At 43.5% G+C, this 22,758-nt stretch overlaps 1 protein-coding gene across 2 annotated transcripts in view; it reads left to right on the top strand.

Moving 5' to 3' along the window:
- Positions 1–9,798: 9,798 nt before the first annotated feature.
- The window catches only part of LOC147459838 (Nitrilase/cyanide hydratase and apolipoprotein N-acyltransferase family protein), a 90,386-nt gene continuing 77,426 nt past the window's right edge, over positions 9,799–22,758 (top strand). Inside the window, exon 1 of one of the 2 annotated variants that reach the window (XM_086511034.1) lies at positions 9,799–10,033. In XM_086511034.1, coding sequence (XP_086367160.1) covers positions 9,875–10,033 — 159 coding nt within the window. In that variant the 5' untranslated portion in view covers positions 9,799–9,874. The remainder of the gene's footprint in view (positions 10,034–22,758) is intronic. The other variant, XM_086511035.1, reaches the window with a different exon arrangement.

The following is a 22,758-nucleotide window of genomic DNA, read 5'->3' as shown; positions in this document are numbered from 1 at the left end:
ATGTCATGAGATGTCAAGTTGAAATTTACCCACAGGTGGACTTTTCTAAAAAAATTACAGCCTATCAGGCAAACGTGTGAAGGCAAGGTGTGCTTGGGATTGTGATATGCTAGTTGTCTAGTGCTGGTAAAAAATATAGCCTACCAGGCAAATGTTTGAAGGCAAGGTGTGCCTAGGATTGCAATGTGGCTAGTCATGTAGTGTTGGTGAAGCCTTAAACTACCTCTATTGGATTGGTGGCCTTGGTCTAGGAAGCATTATTTGGGTCTTGATATAATTAATAGCTATTTCTAGAGTGCTACCTAACAAGGGTATTACCGTAGTGTTGTCTAAGCCCTTTCCTTGCTTGCTTATCTTCTGATGTTTACTTTGCCTTGAATCATATCCCATACATTTTTTTAGTCCATTGAATTCTTATGTTTCTTTGTGCTATTCAGATGGACCTTCTTGGTTGGTTGAAGGATGTTGTTTCTTGGTTATGGGAGTAGACTATTCAAACTAGCCTTCTGGTCCAATCAGCTTCTATGTCAGTGCTATGACCCTAGGATGGGTAGACACATAGGTCGTTCAGTAGACAAATTGCTAGACATCCCATTCCTTGAAGAGATGCTATATTTTTTGATGTCTCACATGTGTGCCACCATACTATCATATAGGATGGTGCTCAAATTGCTTGAGCAATTCTTGGTTAGAGATCTAGCCAACAACATACTGAATACCTTTTTAGATACGCATGTTGTATTATTTTTGAGTCTTAAAGCTTCTGCTGCAAACTTACATGCTTCCTTGTGTTTGAGGGTTGACACTGGAGTGCCCTACCCTCCACACTTCCTCTTTGTCTTCATCTCTGATGTTTTCTTCAAAAACTATTGATTTCCTCAAATGAAACCTTGGGTTCTTAGTGATAGGGAAGGTTGACCACATGTGCAATCAACACAACAATGAGTTGTATCTCCTGTTTATTGATCGTAAACCATGGCTATGTTTGCATCAAATTGTTAGAGTTTTGGCATCTCTAGTGAACTGTCCAAAGTGAGCCCATTATTTATTTTGGGTTTTAGTTATTTATTTTACTTATTTGTCAAAGTTTGGGTAGGAAATTTACAAAGGTTGGTATATATACCCCTTGCCTCCATTGTATTACACATTGAATTATTCATTGCCAAGGTTGATTGGTTCATGACTCTCTCTCTCTCTCTCTCTCTCTCTCTCTCTCTCTCTCTCTCTCTCTCTCTCTCTCTCTCTCTCTCTCTCTCTCTCTCTCTCTCTCTCTCTCTCTCATGCTCACTCTCCTTGGTCTCTACGCTTTTGCATCGTTGACTTTAACATGGTATCAGAGCCGTGTCGTTGAAGAACCTTGGTGGAGGTCGATATGCACCTTGAGAAGAGGAGCTCATGTAAGGAGCCTTCTTCTCCCTTGTCACCAACATCCAACCTTCCCCCCTTATGTCTCTTGCGTTGCAAAATGCGACCCACAAGGAACCCCCTCGGCCGTCACTAGCGTTTGTAGGCGCGCCAAGCCCCCTTGGGTGGCACCGGAGACTACCCCACGTCTGCACTTTAGAACGTTGCCCCTGTAGCATTGTGCGACGACGAGGCTAGACAATGGCAACAAGCTTCCCTTGGTGACAACATTGTTGGCCATCATTTTAGAATGCTATTGGCCACTTTGCAACCCCTTGGTGGTGTGTGTTGAAACGCCAACGATGGCAACGACACTAAGAGGCCCCTCCTTCCCCAACATTTTAAAACGCTTGGCGTCGATGAACACTACCCACAACTCCCAGCGTCTTGAAATTCTGCCAACTCCAAGTTAAGGCAACACCCCACTCTCTGCCCATTGCATTTTAAAACATGCCCCCCCCCCCCCCCCCCCCCCTTCCTTCGTGCTGCATGATCAATGTCTTAACCAGCTTTGTTGAGCGTGTAGATAGCCCAAGCTAAGGGAATTAGAGAAAGTTTTTTTTTAGGCTTTGGGAGAAGCGACAGGGGTTCACGAGCTTTGAGCGGCGATTTAAAGCGAGGAGATTCAAGCCTATAAAGGATTTGTGTTGAGCCTTGAGGAGCAGCTTCATGCCAACCTTGTGACTTGGGACACGAAGAGGTGGAGTTTGGAGCTCAAGAGAGGGATAACGGATTTTGTGGAGCCACTTGGGAGTAGTAGAGGAGTGGACCAGCTTGTTTATTTTTGTGGCTTGGTTAGTGCAGTCACCTCTTAGAGTGCGAGAAGGATTCCCAGAGTTCCAAATCTTGCAACTTCAACATGGGGCCCCTTTGCTCTAGCGTTAGCGACAAATTGAATGGCAATAACTATGCTCATTGGAAATTGATCATGCGACTCTGGTTCTCACGAAAAGGCTTATGGGATATTGCCAAATGCTCAGAGCCTCGTCCCACAAGGGATCCCAACAACATGTACACACGTCTAGATGAAAAATATCTCAAATCATGTATCGATTGGGATGCGGCTAATGGAAAGGCAATGTCGGCCGTTGCGAAATCTCTTCAAAGGACATTTCTGCAGCCATTCAGACTTTGAAGACTGCCAACAATATGTGGTTCAAACTCATTGGAATGTTTGATTAGGATTCTATGATGCGGACAGTTATTTGCCATCCAGTTTCCTTGAGGAAGTTCCATGCAATAACTTCTTATGAAGGCTAAAGTTATTCATGATCAATTATTGTCTATGAAAAGTGCACCAACGAGTACTTAGTTAGCTGATTTGGTTCTCATGAAGTTGCCTGAGGCATATGAAATGGTGTCTAGGACACTTTGGCTACAAATTACGAAGGAAAAGTTGGAATTTGATGATCTCAACTCTTTTCTCATTGAGGAGGAAGCCGTGTTGATAACTCAAGGCAAAATTCAAATTTTTGAGAAAGGTGTGGAAGCACTAACTGCTTCGGATTCCAGAAAGACAACCAAGAACCATTGTTACAATTGTGCAAAGCGTGGTCATTTGGCTAAAAATTATAGATCCAAAATCAAAGACAAAGATTCTACAAAGGACAAAGATAAAAGCAAGCATCATGATGAAAGCAGTGATAGTGACAAGGGCAATAAAGAGGTTGCTTGTGTAGTGGAGTCTACACTGGCATGGAATCCTGCCTTCTAGTCACAAGGAGATTAGTGCCACCACCAGCTTCAGTCAGGGAGAAGCTTGTGAGTGGTAGAGAGGGGCAAGAAGTGCTGCATATAATCAATTTGGACCCTTGTGTTGGAGTTCAAGTTATCGGTGTTTGAACCCGTGGCACCAAGCTCAAGGTATATGCATCTGGCAGGGAACCAATCATATGTATCTAAAACACTATGGATGAGTGCTCCAATCCATTGTTGTTGGTCAGATCATGGGACAGGATGTGTTCCATAGGTCACTATCTTGGAAGTATTTTATGGACATGATGCTCAAGATGGCAACCGATGCTCAAGATGGCATTTTTCTTAGGTACAAAGTTGAGGGTAGCAAAATCGAGGTGTATCCATTTGGTGGCCACTTCTGGGGTATCCATGGTAGCTTCTTCAGTGGTCTCACTATTTATATCCACTATGAGCTACAGAGAGGGTGTAAGAGTTTTGGCATCTCAAGTGAATGCCCAATGTGAGCCCATCATTTATTTTGGCTTTTAGTTATTTATTCTACTTATTTGTCAAAGTCTGGGTAGGGCAATTTCGAGGTGGGTATATGCAACCCCTTCCCTCCATTGTATTACACATTCAATTATTCATTGCCAACATTGATTGGTTTAGGAGACTCTCTCTCTCTCTCTCTCTCTCTCTCTCTCTCTCTCTCTCTCTCTCTCTCTCTCTCTCTCTCTCTCTCTCTCTCTCTCTCTCTCTCTCTCTCTCTTGCGCCTACGCTTTTGCATCGTCGACTTTGAAACCAAGGTGTCCACGACCTACTGGATTACTGACATGTTTATGGGTATTTTTGCCATCTCCATTAGTATCCTCATACCCCAATTGGTGAGAAATTCCTTCTCTATATCTTTAAAGCTATTTTCCAATAGCTTGGTATGAAATTGTCTCTTCTTTTGCAACCGACTATGCTTCAAAAACTTGCTTCATAGGTTTGGATGCTTTTGTCTTACCCATGGCTGGAGTATGAGGTGTCCTCGGGTGGAGAAAGAAGACTCACTAGAACTACTTGAAGAGGGAAGCACGGCAATAACAAACATTATTTCTTGCGCAGTGGTTACAGGTATAAGAGCTCTTGAGGAGATAGCACGTTGTGAAAGGGTTGTGTAGGGGTTTGTGATGATAATGGTTTAAGGTCACCTATACACCTCACAATGGTTCTAACTTGAGCCATGAATGCCCCACTCCATTCATGCCTCAGAGAAGAACACTTGTTATTGACATGGCAAACATGCATTGGTTGCTCCTCATAATCGTCGTTGTATTTCCCCAAACCCGCGATGTTAGGAAGTCTTATGATTTGTTTCAAGGCACCGCCAATTATCGCTAGTTACTTTAGATATTGTCCAAAATTCTAACCAACTCTTCAAATTCTCTAGCGGTTGAAACATACGTCTGGTAGGTTCCATACTATCTGAAGTTTGAAAACTCTGGTCACCTTGATTTAGACCAAACCTTACCAAAAATAAGTCCAATGGTGGAATTTAAAAATCAAATTAGTCAAATGGATTAGTGGTTTGCGTTGGAAGTTTCTCTAGAGCTAACTTGATCTTTGACCCATTATAAACACCAAGCAATATTTATCCAGGTAAGTCCTTAAGTCGTACTATACCATTGGAAAAGACCCAATTGACCTCATAAGATCCACACCATGCAATCTTCAAATTGGGTTTCTTGGGCCCTAACTTAGACAGACACAATAGAGCTAAAGCCCCCTTCTAAAATTCATGCACTTTCAAGTTGTTATCATGCCAACGATTCCTCCTTTGTTGTACCATTTTCTATTCTAGCATTGCCCTTTGACTGATTTTGTGCAGCTTCAACAAATCGTCGTGTCTCTTTTCAGGTTACTATTGTAATGTTTGGTTGCCACTCTGATACTAAGAACAATATATTCGAATGGGACTTTAACCGTTGTGCCATACACCATTCTGAATGGCGTCATTTGAGTAGTGATCTTGTAGGCTATTCTATATCCCCATAGTGCATTATGAAGCTTTTCATCCCAATTGTGACACTCTTTCTGGACAAAGTTAGTTTGGTATTTATCATCTAGTTATTGCTCTCACTGTGTCCATTGTATCTAGGATAGTAAGGCACCGATTTTTGATGCTTCGTGGAGAATATCTTAGTTGTGTCATCAATAAAATGACTTCCCTGGTCTGATACTATTTCTAGAGGGTAGCCATGTCGACCTATGATATGCTCATAAATAAACTCGGTTGTGGACTTGGTTGTGATGTTTGAAATTGCCTTAGATTCAACCCATTTACTTACATGCATGTTGCCATAACTATGTACTTATTCTTCCTTGGTGTGACCTTCTTGAAGGGGCCCATAAAATCCAATCCCCACTTCATGAATATTTCTAAAGGATGAATGGTGCTTAATGGCATGATATCGACTATAGTGGGTCTGTTGATTCTCTAGAAAATATCACATGCTTTGTAGAAGGCTTGAACATCTGACATCATACTTTGCCACAATAAACCAGCATGTAGAATCTTCTTGTGAGTGATGTTAGTGGAGAATTTTCCTCTAGACCTCCCAATGTGAGCCTACATTCTTGCTTGCATGGGGACCCCATTGATGCCCAATCTATACAAAGATCTAGCAATAATAGTAAATTTCACACTCTCGAGGGTGAGCGCCTTCTTACCAAACTGAGACTAGTTCTTTGATAAACCCCCAAACTACAAGAAATCATAAACTTCGTGCCATTCTGGATCTATCTCTTCAACATCCAAAAGTTTGAAATAACTCAACATCTACTCGCTCATCTCTCAATGACATTGATGAGATACCTTCAATACTTTTCAATACAAAATCTATGCCACAATGGGTCTTGCTAGGCTTGTGAAAGATCTTAAATTAGAATTCTAGGATAAACATCATCCACCTAATCAATCTTTCCTGGATGATAACCGTGTTTATAAGATATAATAGAGCCTAATGATCTATATAAAAGTGGCAAACTTTCCCCAAAAAATAATGTTTAATTTTTGTAGGATTGAAACCATTCCCATTGATTCCCTCTTTGTAGTTTGATATCCTTGCTTAGCCTTATGGCAAAGTATATTGGATAATCAATCTTCCCTTTAGGTTGAGCTAAGCCATCTCCATTCAAGAGGCATCAACATGCACATGGAAAATTACATCCTAGTTTGGCTGGCAAAGTAGTCATTACATGCTAATAGCCAATTTTGGAGATTGAAAGGCTATTTCACTCTCGAGGGACCATATAAATCTAACACCTTTTTGGTCAATTCATATAACAAAAGAGCCTTTTGCTACAAACATATGAATGAATCTCAAGTAAAAGTTAATATATCCTTGAAAAGAGCTAAGTTCAGACACATTTGTGGGCACTCTAGCCTGTTGGGTACTTTGGAACTTGTCCTCAGCCATTTTGATGCCATTTCTAGAAACAACTTAGCCTTACAAGTGCCCCTACTGTACCATTAGAACTGATTTGAAGGGGTTCACATAAATCCTATTCTCTCTACATCTTTCAAAGAGCATCTCCGAAAAACAAATGCATATCTTTAGATGAAAAGATGGTGAAATCATCCACAAAGATGGCTAAAAACTTATTTGGGAACTCAATGAATATCTCCATCATACATCTCCAAAACTTCATAAGCTGTATGGCATAACAAGGTACATGAACGCTCTCCATTCAATGATAAAGGTAGTTTTAGTGCTATCTTCTGGCACGACCTTTAATTGATTATAGCCTTTATGCTCATCCAAAAAGTTGTATGTTTCATGGCTAGATATCTCATCTAGAATCATATCAATAAAGGGAAGTAGAAATACATTCTTATTCATATGATTATTCAGCTTTTGATAATCTACAAAGACTCTAACTTTGCTATTCTTCTTTGGTACCACTAAAATCAAAAGCAGCGAGCCACTGCTTGCTACCTCTGTGATGAACCCCACATTCAAAAGGTTATTGATCTCTTCCTTGATCTTCTTAGCATAGTTGGGGTTCATCCTATACCTCTGAAATCTGATTGGTCAAGCATTGGGTTTAAGTGGTATTCTATGTTGGAAAACTTCAGGGTCAACTCCCTTTAAATCATTGTGCTCCTAGGCAAAAACATATCTTGTACTTGTGAAAATGTTGTCTAGATTTTCTTTGACTTCTTGCTTTAGATGTTTGTGGATTTTGATTATCTTTGGATCAACTTCCATCCCTTGGTTCCACTCTTCCCCCCCTTGGTCATATGGTAATAACTAGTTGGGTGCTCCCCCTCCTTTCCTTTTGGACAAGGATTCAATCTCCTTCTCTGTCCTTATCCCAACTACATATTCGTTGTAAGGGGTAATGGAACTAGCTAGGATATGATCTCATTTAGATAACAACTAGCCACCACCTTCTGCTTCTGTGCTTTCTAATTATTAAACTCCATTTTAGCACTATCTAATATGGCCATACATGGTGTGGCATTGTCTGAAGTTGTGACACCATCTAAATTGCCCGTCCTAGATGTTTGGTTCGCTGCATCCTCTAAAGATTTCCTATCTAGACTTACTGGTCATTCCCCTTTGTTTAATTTGGTAAAGTTCTTAGGGTACTGATGTTGCTGCTCTTGAGCCCTTCCTTGATTTAAAAGGATCGCATTTATGTTAATCTCAGCTATGGGGAATATATTCATGGAGGCTATCATCCCTTTCATCTTCTTCATGACATACTTCTGACATACCTCTTCAGGTAGCATTGTTATCCTCCATGTCATGGTGTTATTTGTTAGGACATGAATGCTTCTATTTGTCCCTTGTATAGTGAGTGTCTTGCTAGAATAATCGTGTATGGCCTTTGCACTCCATAGCCACAATCTTCCCAATATATATTGTAAGCATTGCTTACATGTACCACCGGAAAACTTGTCTTGAAATTCTCAAAACCAACCTTGATTTGGAGATTTTCCACCAGGGCATTGGGTTGCACAATTTGTTGATCTGCCATTCTCATTTTGAACGGTCGAGGCTTCATCTCAATAATCCCTAGTTTCTATCTGATGTGTTCACCAAGTATGTTTACACTAGCACCTCCATCCATAAGTACTCTGAATAGCAACTCCCACAACTTTTTGGACTTTTTAGTCTATTTGGATGATCGATACTTCATCATCCTTAATGTTTGAACAATCTACTACCTTGACTTCAAAATCTCTCGGCCTTTGTTTCTTGATAAACTTGGTGGCCTTAGGCAGAATCTTTCTAATGTCATCCAATTCTATCATGAGCCTTTGTATTCTTTCACATACCTTAACATAAATTTTATCTTGCTCGTTTCCAGAACTTGAATTTGACCTGGACGACTTGCCTTCTAGATAGTTGTCCTCAGAGTGCCATGCTTGTGATGTTCTTCTCTGCTTTCTTTTTGCTAATAGATCCTTTGGTGGAAATTTGGATTGTTCTTCTTGAACATTTTCTAGAAAATTGGATTGTTCTTCTTGAACATTTTCTATTTCTAGACCCTTTTTATTAGCATTTTTTAATTCAGCTCTGACTTGCAAAAATTCCTTCTCAAGATTCTTCCTATCAACACCAATCATTGAAATTTCTGTTGTCTTCTTAGGATTCTTCACACTAGAACCAATCTCATTGAGATTCCTGCCCTTTGGCTGAAGCTATAGGAAAAAGATTTGAATGGATCAAGCCTCTGAGAATTCTGGTTTCTCTGGCCTCCTACGCTCTAGATTATGACTAATGTGAGCTGCCAAAACCCTATGCTCTTGCCATTCATCCACTTCTTTGTCTTTCCCTTTTGCCTTCCACACTGCCCTTTGCTTTTCCCACTTCCAACTCTCTTTCTCCTTTTAGATAAAATATAGAGCAGGGTCGCCACCCTCTAGAGAGAAGATTTGGGGCCACATGAATATGTAGATGGGTGGGCTTTTAATCATCCATTGACCTACACTGAACACCTAGACAACCATATTTTCCATTCTCAAATGAATAATATCAAAATCCTTGGGAAGAACGTGAACTTGTGTGACCTCAGTACCCTTTGGAAGTAGTAATGTCACAACCACGCTCTCAAAATCTTTGCAAATAATACTTATTCAAATACATATTTTAACATTGCAGCAATTGGTACTATGCATGAGGGAATACCTTTAGAATGTCAATTTGAAGTTGGGAGAGAATGCTCATAGCTCTCATGGGGATGTCAAAGATGGAATGGACGCGAGAGGTGAATAGAAGCTTCATTTTCAACCCACGCTATGAGGGGTTTGGGTTAGCAATAGAGTGGTGGTGGGTTAGTGAATGGATGCCCACCCTTCGCATACACCTGTTTTTTCTACTACAAATTGCTTTGCATCCCTTGGCATATAGGTCCGCATATGTACATGCCACCCAAGTTTGGACAGTGGAGTGTAAACAGTTTCACATGCCCCATTGCCCTACTAGAAGATAAGGGGCCAATGCAAGAGCCCCGTCTATTCAAGCACATAGAGGGGTTGCTTGCACTTTTAGCCTTCACTCGATGGTCTCATCATCTGCGTACGACGCATGAAGGGTAAAGCTCTTGCACTGAAGTCCCTGGAAAGAGAAGTCTCAAAACCGATTTTTGTAGCACATAGCATGAATTTAGACAAATGAGGTGCTTTCGTGTGCAAACTTTGTGTGTGATTTAGTTTTGAATGAGCTTCGAATCTATAACAGTAAAAGAAAAAGAAATAGAGGGGAGATTCGTATTTAAGCTTTTGAAGAAGAGTCTATGGCCGTCAGCTCCTTTGCAACACACGCGGGAGGGAGAGCTGTTTTCTGTGCAGAAAGAGCGATGGCGACCTCTCGCATCTTCAAAGTTGCTGCAGCCCAGATGACGTCCACCAACGATCTCAGTTCCAACTTCCTTACTTGCTCTCGTCTCGTCCAGGTCTTATTTTCTCCCTCTCGTATATGTGTGCATCATCCAGCATGCCTGCTGTGTTTCATTATGAGTATCCTGGATTCATGGTATGCAGCACGCTTGCACTCACATAAATTGACTTCCCGGTTTAAAATTTTGCGATCTTCAATGATGTTGAAGACTTGTCTGCCGTGATTGTAGGGTTGTAAAATCCATTTTTCTGACCCTGACTTACATTTGATCTGGTCAATATTGGGAGCACTGCTCATATCACATCAAAGTGTTAAGAGTTTAGGCATCTCTCCGGATTTGTCCGGTCGGTCCTAGTTTCTCCCATGGAAGGTGTTAGGGAGTGAGGGCTGTTTAGTGGCTGTGCCTGTCCAGTGTGAGGCAGAATTCTCATTTCGGGTTGTGTCTAGCCATATTTAGTCTTGGGTTTTGGCTCTGTTCGATGGCCATTAGGCTCTTGCAGGCTGGGGGTATTTTTCCCAGCCTTGCTGATATTTTTCCCATGGCTTCTGATGCCACTTTCCCTATTTTCCTACATTTCCCAGGTCGTAAGCCGTTGGCTGATGGCTGGCTGACCTGGTCATTGTTAGGTATATAGGTGAGGACAAGAGCGAGAGGGGAGATACTATGTGTGTAGGCTCTAGGGAGCACAGGGCACCCCTAGGGGGAAGCCCTAGGAGGGGCAGTGGGCAGAGGATGTATGCAACCCTAGCGTTTTTCCCTTTCAGCCCAGCGTTTTTCTCTCCCAGCCAGAGGGCAGCACTGTAACAGACTTGGGACACTCCAACTCAAGATTCTACCGCGTCACGATAGGAATTCACTTCAAAACAGTTCACAGTTCACAATTGATTCGACACGGCCCGGTGGAGTTCCGTGCCTAGAGATATTGGCCCCCAAGACTGGCGCCCCTTTCGGTATTTCTTTTTGTATTAATATGTTGCACAAATTACACAGGAGTGGTTGGGTCTCACTCTCCGACTCTACGTCCAGATGCTCTGAGAAGTGGGAGCCCAACTACACTTATAAAGAGTTACAAGGGATGCCAAAAGTAGAGCCCCAAAAGCTGTAAATCAAAAGCCTTGCAATAAAATAAAGCAAAAGCTCTCTCTCTCTCTCTCTCTTTCTCTAATGCCTTGCATAGCCAAAAAGCTGTCAGCTTTTTTGCGTAGAGAAAGCTGTTGTACAGCTGCTTTTTTTCCGTATGCTGCCTGCCACGTGGCTGTCCGTACAGCCTTCAAGGATTTGCGCCGCGATCTGCGGGGTGTCCGCGGCTGCCACGTGTCAGCATTTCTGCAGGGTAGGTGTGTGTACAAGGCAGCCACATCACCGGTTTGTGACATACCCCCCTCTTGAAAGCATTGTAATCGCCCTCGATTACGCCTGCAAAACGGACAGAGGCCATAAACTATCTTAGCAGACACTGACTGTTAGTACTGACGCACTAGAAACACACATCTAGCACATGTACTAATCGACAGGACATCAGAGGACATCACATGACAAATCACATGCAAAATTCATTCGGATCTCAGACCATGATTTATAGGCAACAAAATTAGCAATCGCATCTCAGGACCTCATAGATGCCCGATTGACTAATCCCTATTGCAATCATGTCTATCGAGATCGTTCAGACCAAAATGCTGCAGTCATTTCGTCTATCAGTTCCTGCACTTAAACAAGTCAAGAACAAATCAGTATCATATTATCGAGAATTCCAGTTCATAAAGTCATACAACAGAATATTGTCAGCTCACAGTATCCCTGAAACTCAAAAGAGACATTAGTGACTTTAGTATCAAAAATCGAGGCAATCTGTTGACAAAGGAGTGGAGCAACTCCCCTCTTGTGCATACTCGCTGCACTAGATTCAACCCAAGGTGAGTTCGGGGTTCCATTTAGAATAGACTATGCTAATCCAAATGCTTCAAGGTAAAGATTCACAATCTGAGGAGTATTTGCTAGGACCTCCTCCTCCATCCACTTCGCATCCAATGCACGATAGTTCTTGAATTTAACCAAGAACCGCGTTATCACTTTACCCTTAATCTTTCTGTCTTTATGTGCCAATATCTGTTATGGAACAAGGATCTCGATTTCTTCCACTCGGGTTGCTCATCAGGCTCCCCATCTTTGGGTACATCGCCTTTAAAAGGCTTCAGGAGACTCACATGAAAAGCATTGTGAATCCTCCAAGTATCGGACAGCTTCAGTCTAAAGGAGACATCATTTATCTTTTCGAAAATTTGGAAAGGTCCGTAGTATCGCATACTAAGCTTTGGAAAAAGCCTCTCCTTTCCCTTTTTTCTTTCTCAGGCGTGCCTTCTCAAAACGTAAGAGCACCCAATCGTTCTTCTTCAATTTCAAATCACGATGATGGCGATCTGCTGCCTTTTTCTGTCTTTCTTGAGATTTCTGCAAAGCCTCGCGGACCTTGGCAAAAGCCGTGTCCAAGTCACGCGTGTACTCGTCGGCTTCAAAAATCTTATCTTTCGTGCTTAGGAAGGGTGGAACCTTTGTAGCACCTTCAATAATCTCAAATGGTGCCTTCCCCTTTGAAGAGTGTATCGTGTTATTGTAGGCAAATTCCACCAAAGGTAAATACTTTTCCCATTGAGTCTTCTGATCCGAGATGTAAGACTTCAATAAATCTAGTATCACTGAATTGGCAATCTTTGATTGCTTGTTAGTCTGCGGGTGGAAAGGTGACGAGAACTGCAACCACGTGCCAATGTTCTCCCAAATAGCCTTCCAAAACAAACTCATGAATCTGGGGTCCCTGTCGGAGACAATCGTCTCTGGCATGCCATGTAATCTGAAGATCTGGGCCACAAAGAGTCTCGCTAAGTGATCCGGCTTGACTGCTTTCTTCACTGGAATGAAATGAGCTTGCTTGCTAAATCTGTCGATAACAGTCCAGATACCATCGTAACCACTCCGTGTTCTCGTGAGATCAAAAATGAAATCCATTGCAATACTTTCCCAGGGGCGGGTGGGTATGGGTAAAGGCTGTAACAATCCGTGTGCTTTATGCCTGTCAAACTTGACCTTCTGGCATATCGAGCAACTGCGTACAAAATCGTCCACATCCTTCTTGAGTCCCGGCCAAAAGAAGTATCTCTCCACACCTTTCAAGGTGGTAGCTATGCCGCGGTGACCCGTAAAAGGTGGACAGTGGCATTCGGTTAAAACCTTTTCCCTCAACGGCTGTGTAACGCACAACATCGTTTTCCTCATCAAGTAGCCATCGCGAATGGAATATTCCTCTACTATCTCTCCATTCCGTATCCTAGAGAAAATATTTGTAAAATTTGTATCTGTGGCATACTGATCGACCATATCCTCGAAGCTCCTATGATGTATCGCGGAAATAGCCAGAACCAATGACTTTCGAGACAAAGCATCTGCCACCAAGTTCTTCTATCCCTGCACATGGACAATCTGGAAGTGAAACTGTGACAAGATGTTTGCCCACCGCATCTGCTTTTCCGATAGCTGCTTCTGCTTCTGCTTCTGCTTCTACAACGGAATGAATGTTTGAACTTTGCTCAAGATGAGTGCTCCGAACTCTGCTCAAGGTTCCTTTTTGTTCTTATGGAAGGTAGAGCCTTTGTTCTTAATGAGAGTGCAATGATCACAAACAAAGTGAATGGACACTGTGCGTGCAAGTGTATAAGATTGAGAGATAGAGAGAGAAGAGAATACGACACGAGAGACGTTGTAAAACCCTCCTCCGAAGGCCCCACTCTCAATGGTGAGAGCGGTCTACTATTGATTGCACAAATCTCTTCAATGCTTGGACTTGTCGACGATGTCGACGATGATGAGGAGGACGACGAGACGGGCTGAAATCTGAAAACTCTAAGGGCTGAAATCTGCAAATCTTGTATCTGCTGAATTCTGACTCTATGTCGGTGACGATGTTGATGACGACAATGCGATGACGACGCACCGAAAACGCAGATGCTGAAATCTGTGTTTTCCGGGCTGAAACTGTAAACCTTGCGGAAACTGACCGCACGGCGAGGAACTGCTGCGGGAAGGTGAGATTTGCGAGGTTCGGGACTTGATCTGCGGTGTCTAAGGGCTGAAAACTGAAAACGCTGGGGTTTCTTGAAGTTCCATCGCAGTGAATCTGCAAAACGTTGGGGCTGATCTGCAAATAAAAAACGCTAGGGCTGAAAATGGTTCTGCTGTCGCCGGATGTTCTGCAAATGCAAAACGCTAGGCTGATCTGCTGTGTCGTGATGACGTCGGGCTGATCTGCTGTGCACAAATCGCCAAGGCGGGTCTGTAGATGAAAAACGCTAGGGCTGTCCTGCTGGTGCAGAAAACGCTAGGCCTCTTGGATTCTGCTGAGAAGTTGCCTAATGAGCGGATGCTCCTGCTGCCTCTTCTGCCATTTAGTGCTAGTCTAGGTTTGCTTATATACGAACTTACTCAATTTGCCCTATCTACTTTCCAACAAAAGTCACTTAAAAATAATAAGTGAAAAATGTCAAAAATAGGTAAAATAGGCTAAATGCATTGGAAAGTTCCCCTGAAGGATTCTGATGGGAATGCTTATGATCATGCTGTGTGCAACCAGAGGATATGCATCTACACTAAGTGACTGGTCATGCACGGTCTACGAATAGACTCACAGAAGTGCCAGATCACTTCAAATCTAGACTGACTGGATTGACTGAACCCTGATCATGCTGTAGCTTGTCCACGGACACATAGGGTTGGATGTGTCACGTGACATCCCCTCCTTTTCAAAGTGAGGTACTGGTACCGAACTATATGTGTCATGAGGACGTGGCAACTGTTATGTCACGAGGATGTGGCAACTGCTAACCTTAGTTGTTGGTTTCTTTCCAATGATTTTTGTTTTATTTTTGAGGCCCTCTTTTTGAAGTTGCAAATGGTCGGACATTGTATGGCCAATGTGAACGGTAGTTTCACCCGCAGACGAGAAGTTGGTCGGCACTGGAACTCGTAAAGTAAAAGGATGTCTAGGCTTAGTTCAAGATCATGTAGGTCCCCCCCGTCGCACTTAGCAAGTTGGTGGATACTAGGAAGTGAACTCAATAAAGGTATAAAGTCAAGGTGGCATCACCAACAGAAAGTATCCGACAGTTGGGCCACATTGCACTCTTGGATGCGATCCCAATGAGGATAGATGGCCAGAAGACCATTGGGACCCCAACGGAAGCATCTCCTAAAATTTAGGGAACTGCTATTTTGGGCCGTGAAATGTGTTCACGTCATTACCTCTGGTATGACAAGGGGAACATTTTAGTACTCTGTTGCAAAGTCAACTGATGCACCAGTTGAGAGATTTTTAAGCGGGAAGCCTGAAGCGGGAAATTGCCTAAAGCGGGAAATTGTATGCGTGAGTGCCAAGTGGCACTTTTTGGCCAATTTACCAAGTTTGGGACAACAGAACTCGTAACCTGACTTTTTGGAGCAGTTTTGGAGGCCGATAACTGTGATTTTCAGCCATTTCTCTCCATTTTTGAGCTTCCCATGACTTTATCTATAATCAAGGAGCTCATTTTCAGCATTGGAAGGCATCAACTGCGTGTTTACAGGGCTGTTTTGCTGCGTTTTCAGCGATACACAGGTTTTGGCAGCCATGGAAATCTTCCCCTTTTGCATCTATTTGTTCACAGATGCATTACAGGTCAAGGGCAGAAGAGGGGGCACTCGATTTATGCTGGGGGAGATACTTCATTGAGAACCTGTCATAGGTTAAGAGCTATGAAGTGCTTTCTTTCCCTCTCATGTACAGTGTGGTGCTAGGAGTGATGCCCTGCACGCTACACACTGCTCTCTATCTCCCCTACGTGCAGTTATGTGATGCCCCACAAGAGAGCTCTTCATTTGACTGATGTACAGCTGTGTGGGTTCATGCTTTTGTGCTGAGGCAAGAGCCTCCTTGAGCAGGAACAGGGGTAGCTAACTGCTACTCCAAAGTAGGCACCGGTGAGGGTCATAAACTCACCGTACAGGTGCGTTTCTAGCATTGTGTATGCGTTGTAAATTGACTGTTTTTTAGCCATACAAACGCCAGAACCATTGGGAATCGTGTCCCACTGACAGAGGACAATTAGGGGACTGTTTGGGGCTGAAAATAGGGCAAAAACCAGTAAATACAGCGTGCTGAATTTACTGTTTTTGGGCAGGAATCAGAGGGTTTATGCCAGTGGAGGTGAGATCCAGCAGGGGAATTGATTTCGTGCAAGTTTTGGGGCTGTTATGCTACCGAAATTTGGCCAAATCAGGTAGTATCTAGCGGGATACGGTAAAGGATTCCCAGGACTCTACTTTGTAATTTACCCTCTCAAAGAATAAAGAAATACCGAAAGGGGTGCCAATTTTGGGGCCTACAAGTTGTTAGCGTCTGCTCGGAGCATTCTAGCTTCCGAGCCGTGTGTGTGATTAAGTGTTAATTCCCGTTGCAGGTTTCCTTTGCAAAGTGCTCTGTGTGTGTGTCTACAGTGAAGAATTTCGAGTGAGCCAACGCCTACCGCCCCACGGGCCGGTTTCAAGGTTCCATTGCCGGATATCAATTACTTTTTCCTCAAAGAGTGAGCCTCGGTTGTTTTGGGTGGAGACACAGAGTACATGAACGCAGGATTACACTATGGCCGACAAAGGGAAGGGCATTATGGAAGAGGGTTCCTCTTCACAGGACAGATAGGAAATTTCGCGTGTACGCCCTGCTAAAAAGCAGTCAAATTAGGGTTGATTTTCTGTTGCGTTTTTAGGGTTTGCAAGTATGAACCAAGATGAGATAGGGAGAGGTCTCACGGTGGTAGATTGGCCACTAGATCTCCTGCGGGAGTAATGTGGGTCTGCCAGGTGACACGTTGCTTGCCGATTCTCTGAGGCGATTGCTTGGTATCTATGACGCATTGGTAAATCATCTTGAAATTTGAGCTTGCTTGGTCGTGGGTGGTACGTTAGTGTTGTGGAATTATGCTCGTTTGCAGAGGCAAGAGCCTTTTGCACAGGTAAAAAGTTAAGGGACAGGTTGCAAGATGCTATGTGGTGAAGTTCAAGAAATATCCACCTATGGATGCAAAGTGGATGGAAGAGCATGAACTATTAGAGTCACCAAATGTATTGCAGCTTTACCTTGAGGCCTTTGGGTTACAGCCTACTTATGCCCCAACCCAATGTGTGCAAAGGAGGGGTAATGATAGAGCTAGCACATCAAATGTACATATGAATTCAGTGTAATGGATGGAAATGACAAAAGTATGAAGGCCTCATTAAGTCATTTATATCTATGTGTTACGACCTTTCTTGCGGATATATGCGATGATAAAAGAGTGCTAACAACACAAGATCATCAGTGGTATGTATTTATGGTATGCAATCGAGGACGTTTGCGATTTCAAGAGGGGGGTATGTCACGAGGACGTGGCAACTGTTATGTCACGAGGACGTGGCAACTGCTAACCTTAGTTGCTGGTTTCTTTCCAATGATTTTTGTTTTATTTTTGAGACCCTCTTTTTGAAGTTGCAAATGGTCGGACATTGTATGGCCAATGTGAACGGTAGTTTCACCCGCAGACGGGAAGTTGGTCGACACTGGAACTCGTAAAGTAAAAGGATGTCTAGGCTCAGTTCAAGATCATGTAGGTCCTCCCCGTCGCACTTAGCAAGTTGGTGGATACTAGGAAGTGAACTCAATAAAGGTATAAAGTCAAGGTGGGATCACCAACAGAAAGTATCCGTCAGTTGGGCCACATTGCACTTTTGGATGCGGTCCCAATGAGGATAGATGGTCAGAAGACCAGTGGGAGCCCATCAGAAGCATCTCCTAAAATTTAGGTAACTGCTATTTTGGGCCGTGAAATGTGTTCGCGTCATTACCTCCGGTATCACAAGGGGAACATTTTAGTTCTCTGCTGCAAAGTCAACTGATGCACCGGTTGAGAGATTTTTAAGCGGGAAGCCCAATGTGGGAAATTGCATGCATGAGTGCCAAGTGACACTTTTTGGCCAATTTACCAAGTTTGGGACAACAAAACTCGTAACTGACTTTTTGGAGCAGTTTTGGAGGCCGATAATTGTGATTTTCAGCCATTTCTCTCCATTTTTGAGCTTCCCATGACTTTATCTAGGACAAAGGAGCTCATTTTCAGCATTGGAAGGCATCAATGCGTATTTACAAGGCTGTTTTGCTACGTTTTCAGCGATACGCAGGTTTTGGCAGCCATGGAAATCTTCCCCTTTTGCATCTATTTGTTCACAGATGCATTATAGGTCAAGGGCAGAAGAGGGGGCACTCGATTTATGTTGGGGGGGATACTTCATTGAGAACCTGTCACAGGTTAAGAGCTATGGAGTGCTTTCTTTCCCTCTCATGTACAATGTGGTGCTAGGAGTGATGCCCTGCACGCTACACACTGCTCTCTCTCTCTCCCTATGTGCAGTTATGTGATGCCTGACAAGAGGGCTCTTCATTTGACTGATGTACAGCTGTGTGGGTTCATGCTTTTGTGCTGAGGTAAGAGCCTCCTTGAGCAGGAACAGGGGTAGCTAACTGCTACTCCAAAGAAGGCACCGGTGAGGGTCATAACTTCACCGTACAAGTGCGTTTTCAGCGTTGTGTATGCGCTGTAAATTGACTGTTTTTCAGCCATACAGACGCCATAACCATTGGGAATTGTGCCCCACTGGCAGAGGACAATTAGGGGACTGTTTGGGGTTGAAAACAGGGCAAAAACCAGTAAATACAGCGTGCTGAATTTACTGTTTTTGGGCAGGAATCAGAGGGTTTATGCCAGTGGAAGTGAGATCCAGCAGGGAAATTGATTTCGCGCAAGTTTTGGGGTTGTTATGTTGCCGAAATTTGGCCAAATCAGGTAGTATCTAGCGGGATATAGGTAAAGGATTCCCAGGACTCTACTTTGTAATTTACCCTCTCAAAGAATAAAGAAATACTGAAAGGGGCGCCAATTTTGGGGCCTACAGGTTGTCGGCGTCTGCTCGGAGCATTCTAGCTTCCGAGCCGTATATGTGATTAAGTGTTAATTCCCGTCGCAGGTTTCCTTTGCAAAGTGCTCTGTGTGTGTGTCTAAAGTAAAGAATTTTGGGTGAAAGCCAACGTCTACCGCCCCACGGGCCGGTTTCAGTATGGCGTCGAGGGAGATCGCCAATAGCATCCGGAATCCTGGAAGGGACTCTTCGCTGGCCCACCCTAATGTGTGGGTCGTGCGGTACTTGAACTTCATAAAGGTCTGCAACGCTTGCTTCTCTGGGCCGTGCCGAAAGCGACACAAAGTCTTCTGTGGCTCCTTCAATGCTTCAACTTTGTCGAGAGTCATGCTTCTTTCTTCTTCAAGAATCTCCATGGCTGAAAATTCTTGAAACCATTTCCAACACAAAACCATGAACATACCTATTCCATGTAGAGTGAGTGGAAAAAATCTGGTCTTCCTCAAAGATTGTGCATGCAATGTAGATGAACAAAGAGATGGAGTGTCAAACTGTTCACCACACACATGCAAACAATGAGATCGAATCTTGTCTTTCTGATCTAAAGCAATCAACTGTGGCAATTCACAACAGAAATGCCCATGCTTGATGCTCATACTTTCATGTGCTCTTGCTACAAATGTGTCATGCCAAGGAAGAGACATGGAATGTGACTTCCTTGAATGCATACTTTTCAGCTTTTCATGAACAATCCGCATACATTCGTGCTCATTCATGGGCGAAATGTGCTCAACGTACAATATGTCATGCCTAGGAAAAGGGATCACATAAAGACGCTGACTAAAATACAGGAAACGATCACGAATGAAACACTCGAACAATGCGTTCGTATCAATCATGCGAACACAAAGTACTTCTTGTGAGGGTTCTTTGGACCGAGGCTCGAGAGCCAAGATCGGTTCTTCTTGAAGAGGTTCTTGGGACCTTGGCTCGAGAGCCAAGATCGGTTCATCATGTTTGATCGAATCTTCTTGTGGGGGATCTGTGGACCTCGACTCGAAAGCCAAGATCGATTCTTCGTGATTGATCGAATCTGCAACGAGGTTAGCTTCGCTAGAAAAAGCATCAACTAACTCATCATCCTTGTGAACAATCACGTCATCTTCATGCAAATCATCATGTTTGTGAGAAATCACATCTTGATCATGCAAATCATCACACTTATCATTATCATCCAAATCATCATGCTTATCATTGTCAATCAAATCATCATGCAAATCATTGTCATTCAAATCATCATGCAAATTCTGTGTGTCATGTTTAGGAGAAGAAGAGACTGAGAGAGTTACCGTCTCCTGAATCTCTTGCATCTCTGCCTGCACTTGAGAAAAGAGTCGCAAGAACTCTCGCATGTGTCGGTTGCTCTATTCTTGTCTTGCTTTGGCTGCCTTTCTTTCTGCTTCTCTTTCTGCGTGTCTGCGATTCATTTCTGCCATTTTTTCTGCATTTCTTGCTTCGCGTTCTAACTTCCTTTCCAGAAACATCTGCTCCAACTTCTCCATAGGAGTTAGTGCAATCCTTGGCGTAGATGGGGAACGGGGAGGGTCGGAAACACCTCCCGGTGGGGAAAATTCTTTTTCGCCTCTCTCATGCTCATCACCTCCAAGCGAAGTATCCATTCCGCTTCGAGTGATGACCATTCTGAAGTCGTGGGTTCTTGTGGTCTTGGGTTCTTAAGTTCACGAGGAACATGGGTTCTTGGGGGTCTTGGTTCTTGGGGTTCTTGAGTTCTTGAGGTTCTTGCGAGTCTTGAGGTTCTTCTTTCGCTTGCAATCTGTGTTAGAGAAGGATCTTCTCTTCACCCGAGTTCTGCTCCTTTCCGCGGGCGCACCCCTTGGTGGCCTTGCGCTCACACCAAGGTTGCTTTTTCCCACCTCACGTCGATTGGCCAGCTGCTAAGTGCACAGTCCGCTCTCAATGAGTGAAAAGAGGCACAAGGGGAGGCTGGACAAGCCCTTCTTTCTTGGGTTTCTTGTCACTCTTCAAAAACACGATTAGGAATCGACACGCCCAAGTGAACTTGGGTTCGTGCGACCTCAACAAGCAAAAAAAATTCTTGTGATTCTTGTGGTTCTTTCCTTGAGTGATACAGAACACTACCAAAGCTCTAATACCAATGTAAGGTGCAGCGGAATGAATGTTTGAACTTTGCTCAAGATGAGTGCTCCGAACTGTGCTCAAGGTTCCTTTTTGTTCTTATGGAAGGTAGAGCCTTCCGTTCTTAATGAGAGAGTGCAATGATCACAAACAAGGTGAATGGACACTGTGCGTGCAAGTGTATGAGACTGAGAGATAGAGAGAGAAGAGAATACGACACCAGAGACGTAAAATCCGAAGGCCCCACTCTCTATGGCGAGAGCGGTCTCCTAGTGATTGCACAAATCTCTACAATGCTTGGACTTGCCGACGATGTCGACGACGACGAGACGGGCTGAAATCTGAAAACTCTAAGGGCTGAAATCTGCAAATCTTGTATCTGTACAACGATGAGGACGACGACGAGACGGGCTGAAATCTGAAAACTCTAAGGGCTGAAATCTGCAAATCTTGTATCTACTGAATTCTGACTCTATGTCGGTGACGATGTCGATGACGACGCGCTGAAAACGCAGATGCTGAAATCTGCGTTTTCCGGGCTGAAACTGTAAACCTTGCGGAAACTGACCGTGCGACCGAGGAACTGCTGCGGGAAGGTGAGATCTGCGAGGTTCGGGACTTGATCTGCGGTCTCTAAGGGCTGAAAACTGAAAACGTTGGGTTTTCTTGAAGTTCTGTCGCGGTGAATCTGCAAAACGCTGGGGCTGATCTGCAAATAAAAAACGCTAGGGCTGAAAATGGTTTTGCTATCGCCGGATGTTCTGTAAATGCAAAATGCTAGGCTGATCTGCTGTGCACAAATCGCCAAGGCAGGTCTGTAGATGAAAAACGCTAGGGCTGTCCTGCTGATGCAGAAAACGCTATGCCTCTTGGGTTCTGCTGAAAAGTTGCCTATTGAGCGGGTGCTCCTGCTGCCTCTTCTGCCATTTAGTGCTAGTTTAGGTTTGCTTATATACAAACTTACTCAATTTGCCCTACCTACTTTCCAACAAAAGTCACTTAAAAATAATAAGTGAAAAATGTCAAAAATAGGTAAAATAGGCTAAATGTACTGGAAAATTCCCTTGAAGGATTCTAATGGGAATGCTTATGGTCATGCTGTGTGCAACCAGAGGATATGCATCTACACTAAGTGACTGGTCATGCACGGTCTATGAATAGACTCACAAAAGTGCCAGATCACTTCTAATCTAGACTGACTGGATTGACTAAACACTGATCATGCTGTAGCTTGTCCACGGACACATAGGGTTGGATGTGTCACGTGATAGAAAGTATCTGCAAAATCTGTATTTGTGGCATACTGATCAAACATATCCTCGAAGCTCCTATGATGTATCACGGAAATAGCTAGAACCAATGACCGAGACAAATCATCTGTCACCAAGTTCTTTTGTCCGTGCACATGGACAATCTGGAAGTGAAACTGTGACAAGATGTTTGCCCACCGCATCTGCTTTTCCGATAGCTGCTTCTGTGACAAGAAGTAGCGTAAACTCTGATGGTCTGTGAAGACAGTAAAATCTGCTCCGAGTAGGTAATGTCCCCACTGAGTAAGAGCATGGATAACCGCCAAAAGCTCTTTCTCATAAATTTGTGCTGTCAATTCCAGCCTTGAAAACAATTGGCTTTCGAAGGCAATGACATGG

The sequence above is a fragment of the Adiantum capillus-veneris genome, chromosome 4, assembly GCF_014529385.1.
Source record: "Adiantum capillus-veneris isolate H3 chromosome 4, ASM1452938v2, whole genome shotgun sequence".
In the NCBI taxonomy this organism is placed as follows: Eukaryota; Viridiplantae; Streptophyta; class Polypodiopsida; order Polypodiales; family Pteridaceae; genus Adiantum; species Adiantum capillus-veneris.
The sequence above is the reverse complement of the archived record's forward strand: the minus strand, read 5'-3'. Positions and strand labels throughout refer to the sequence as shown.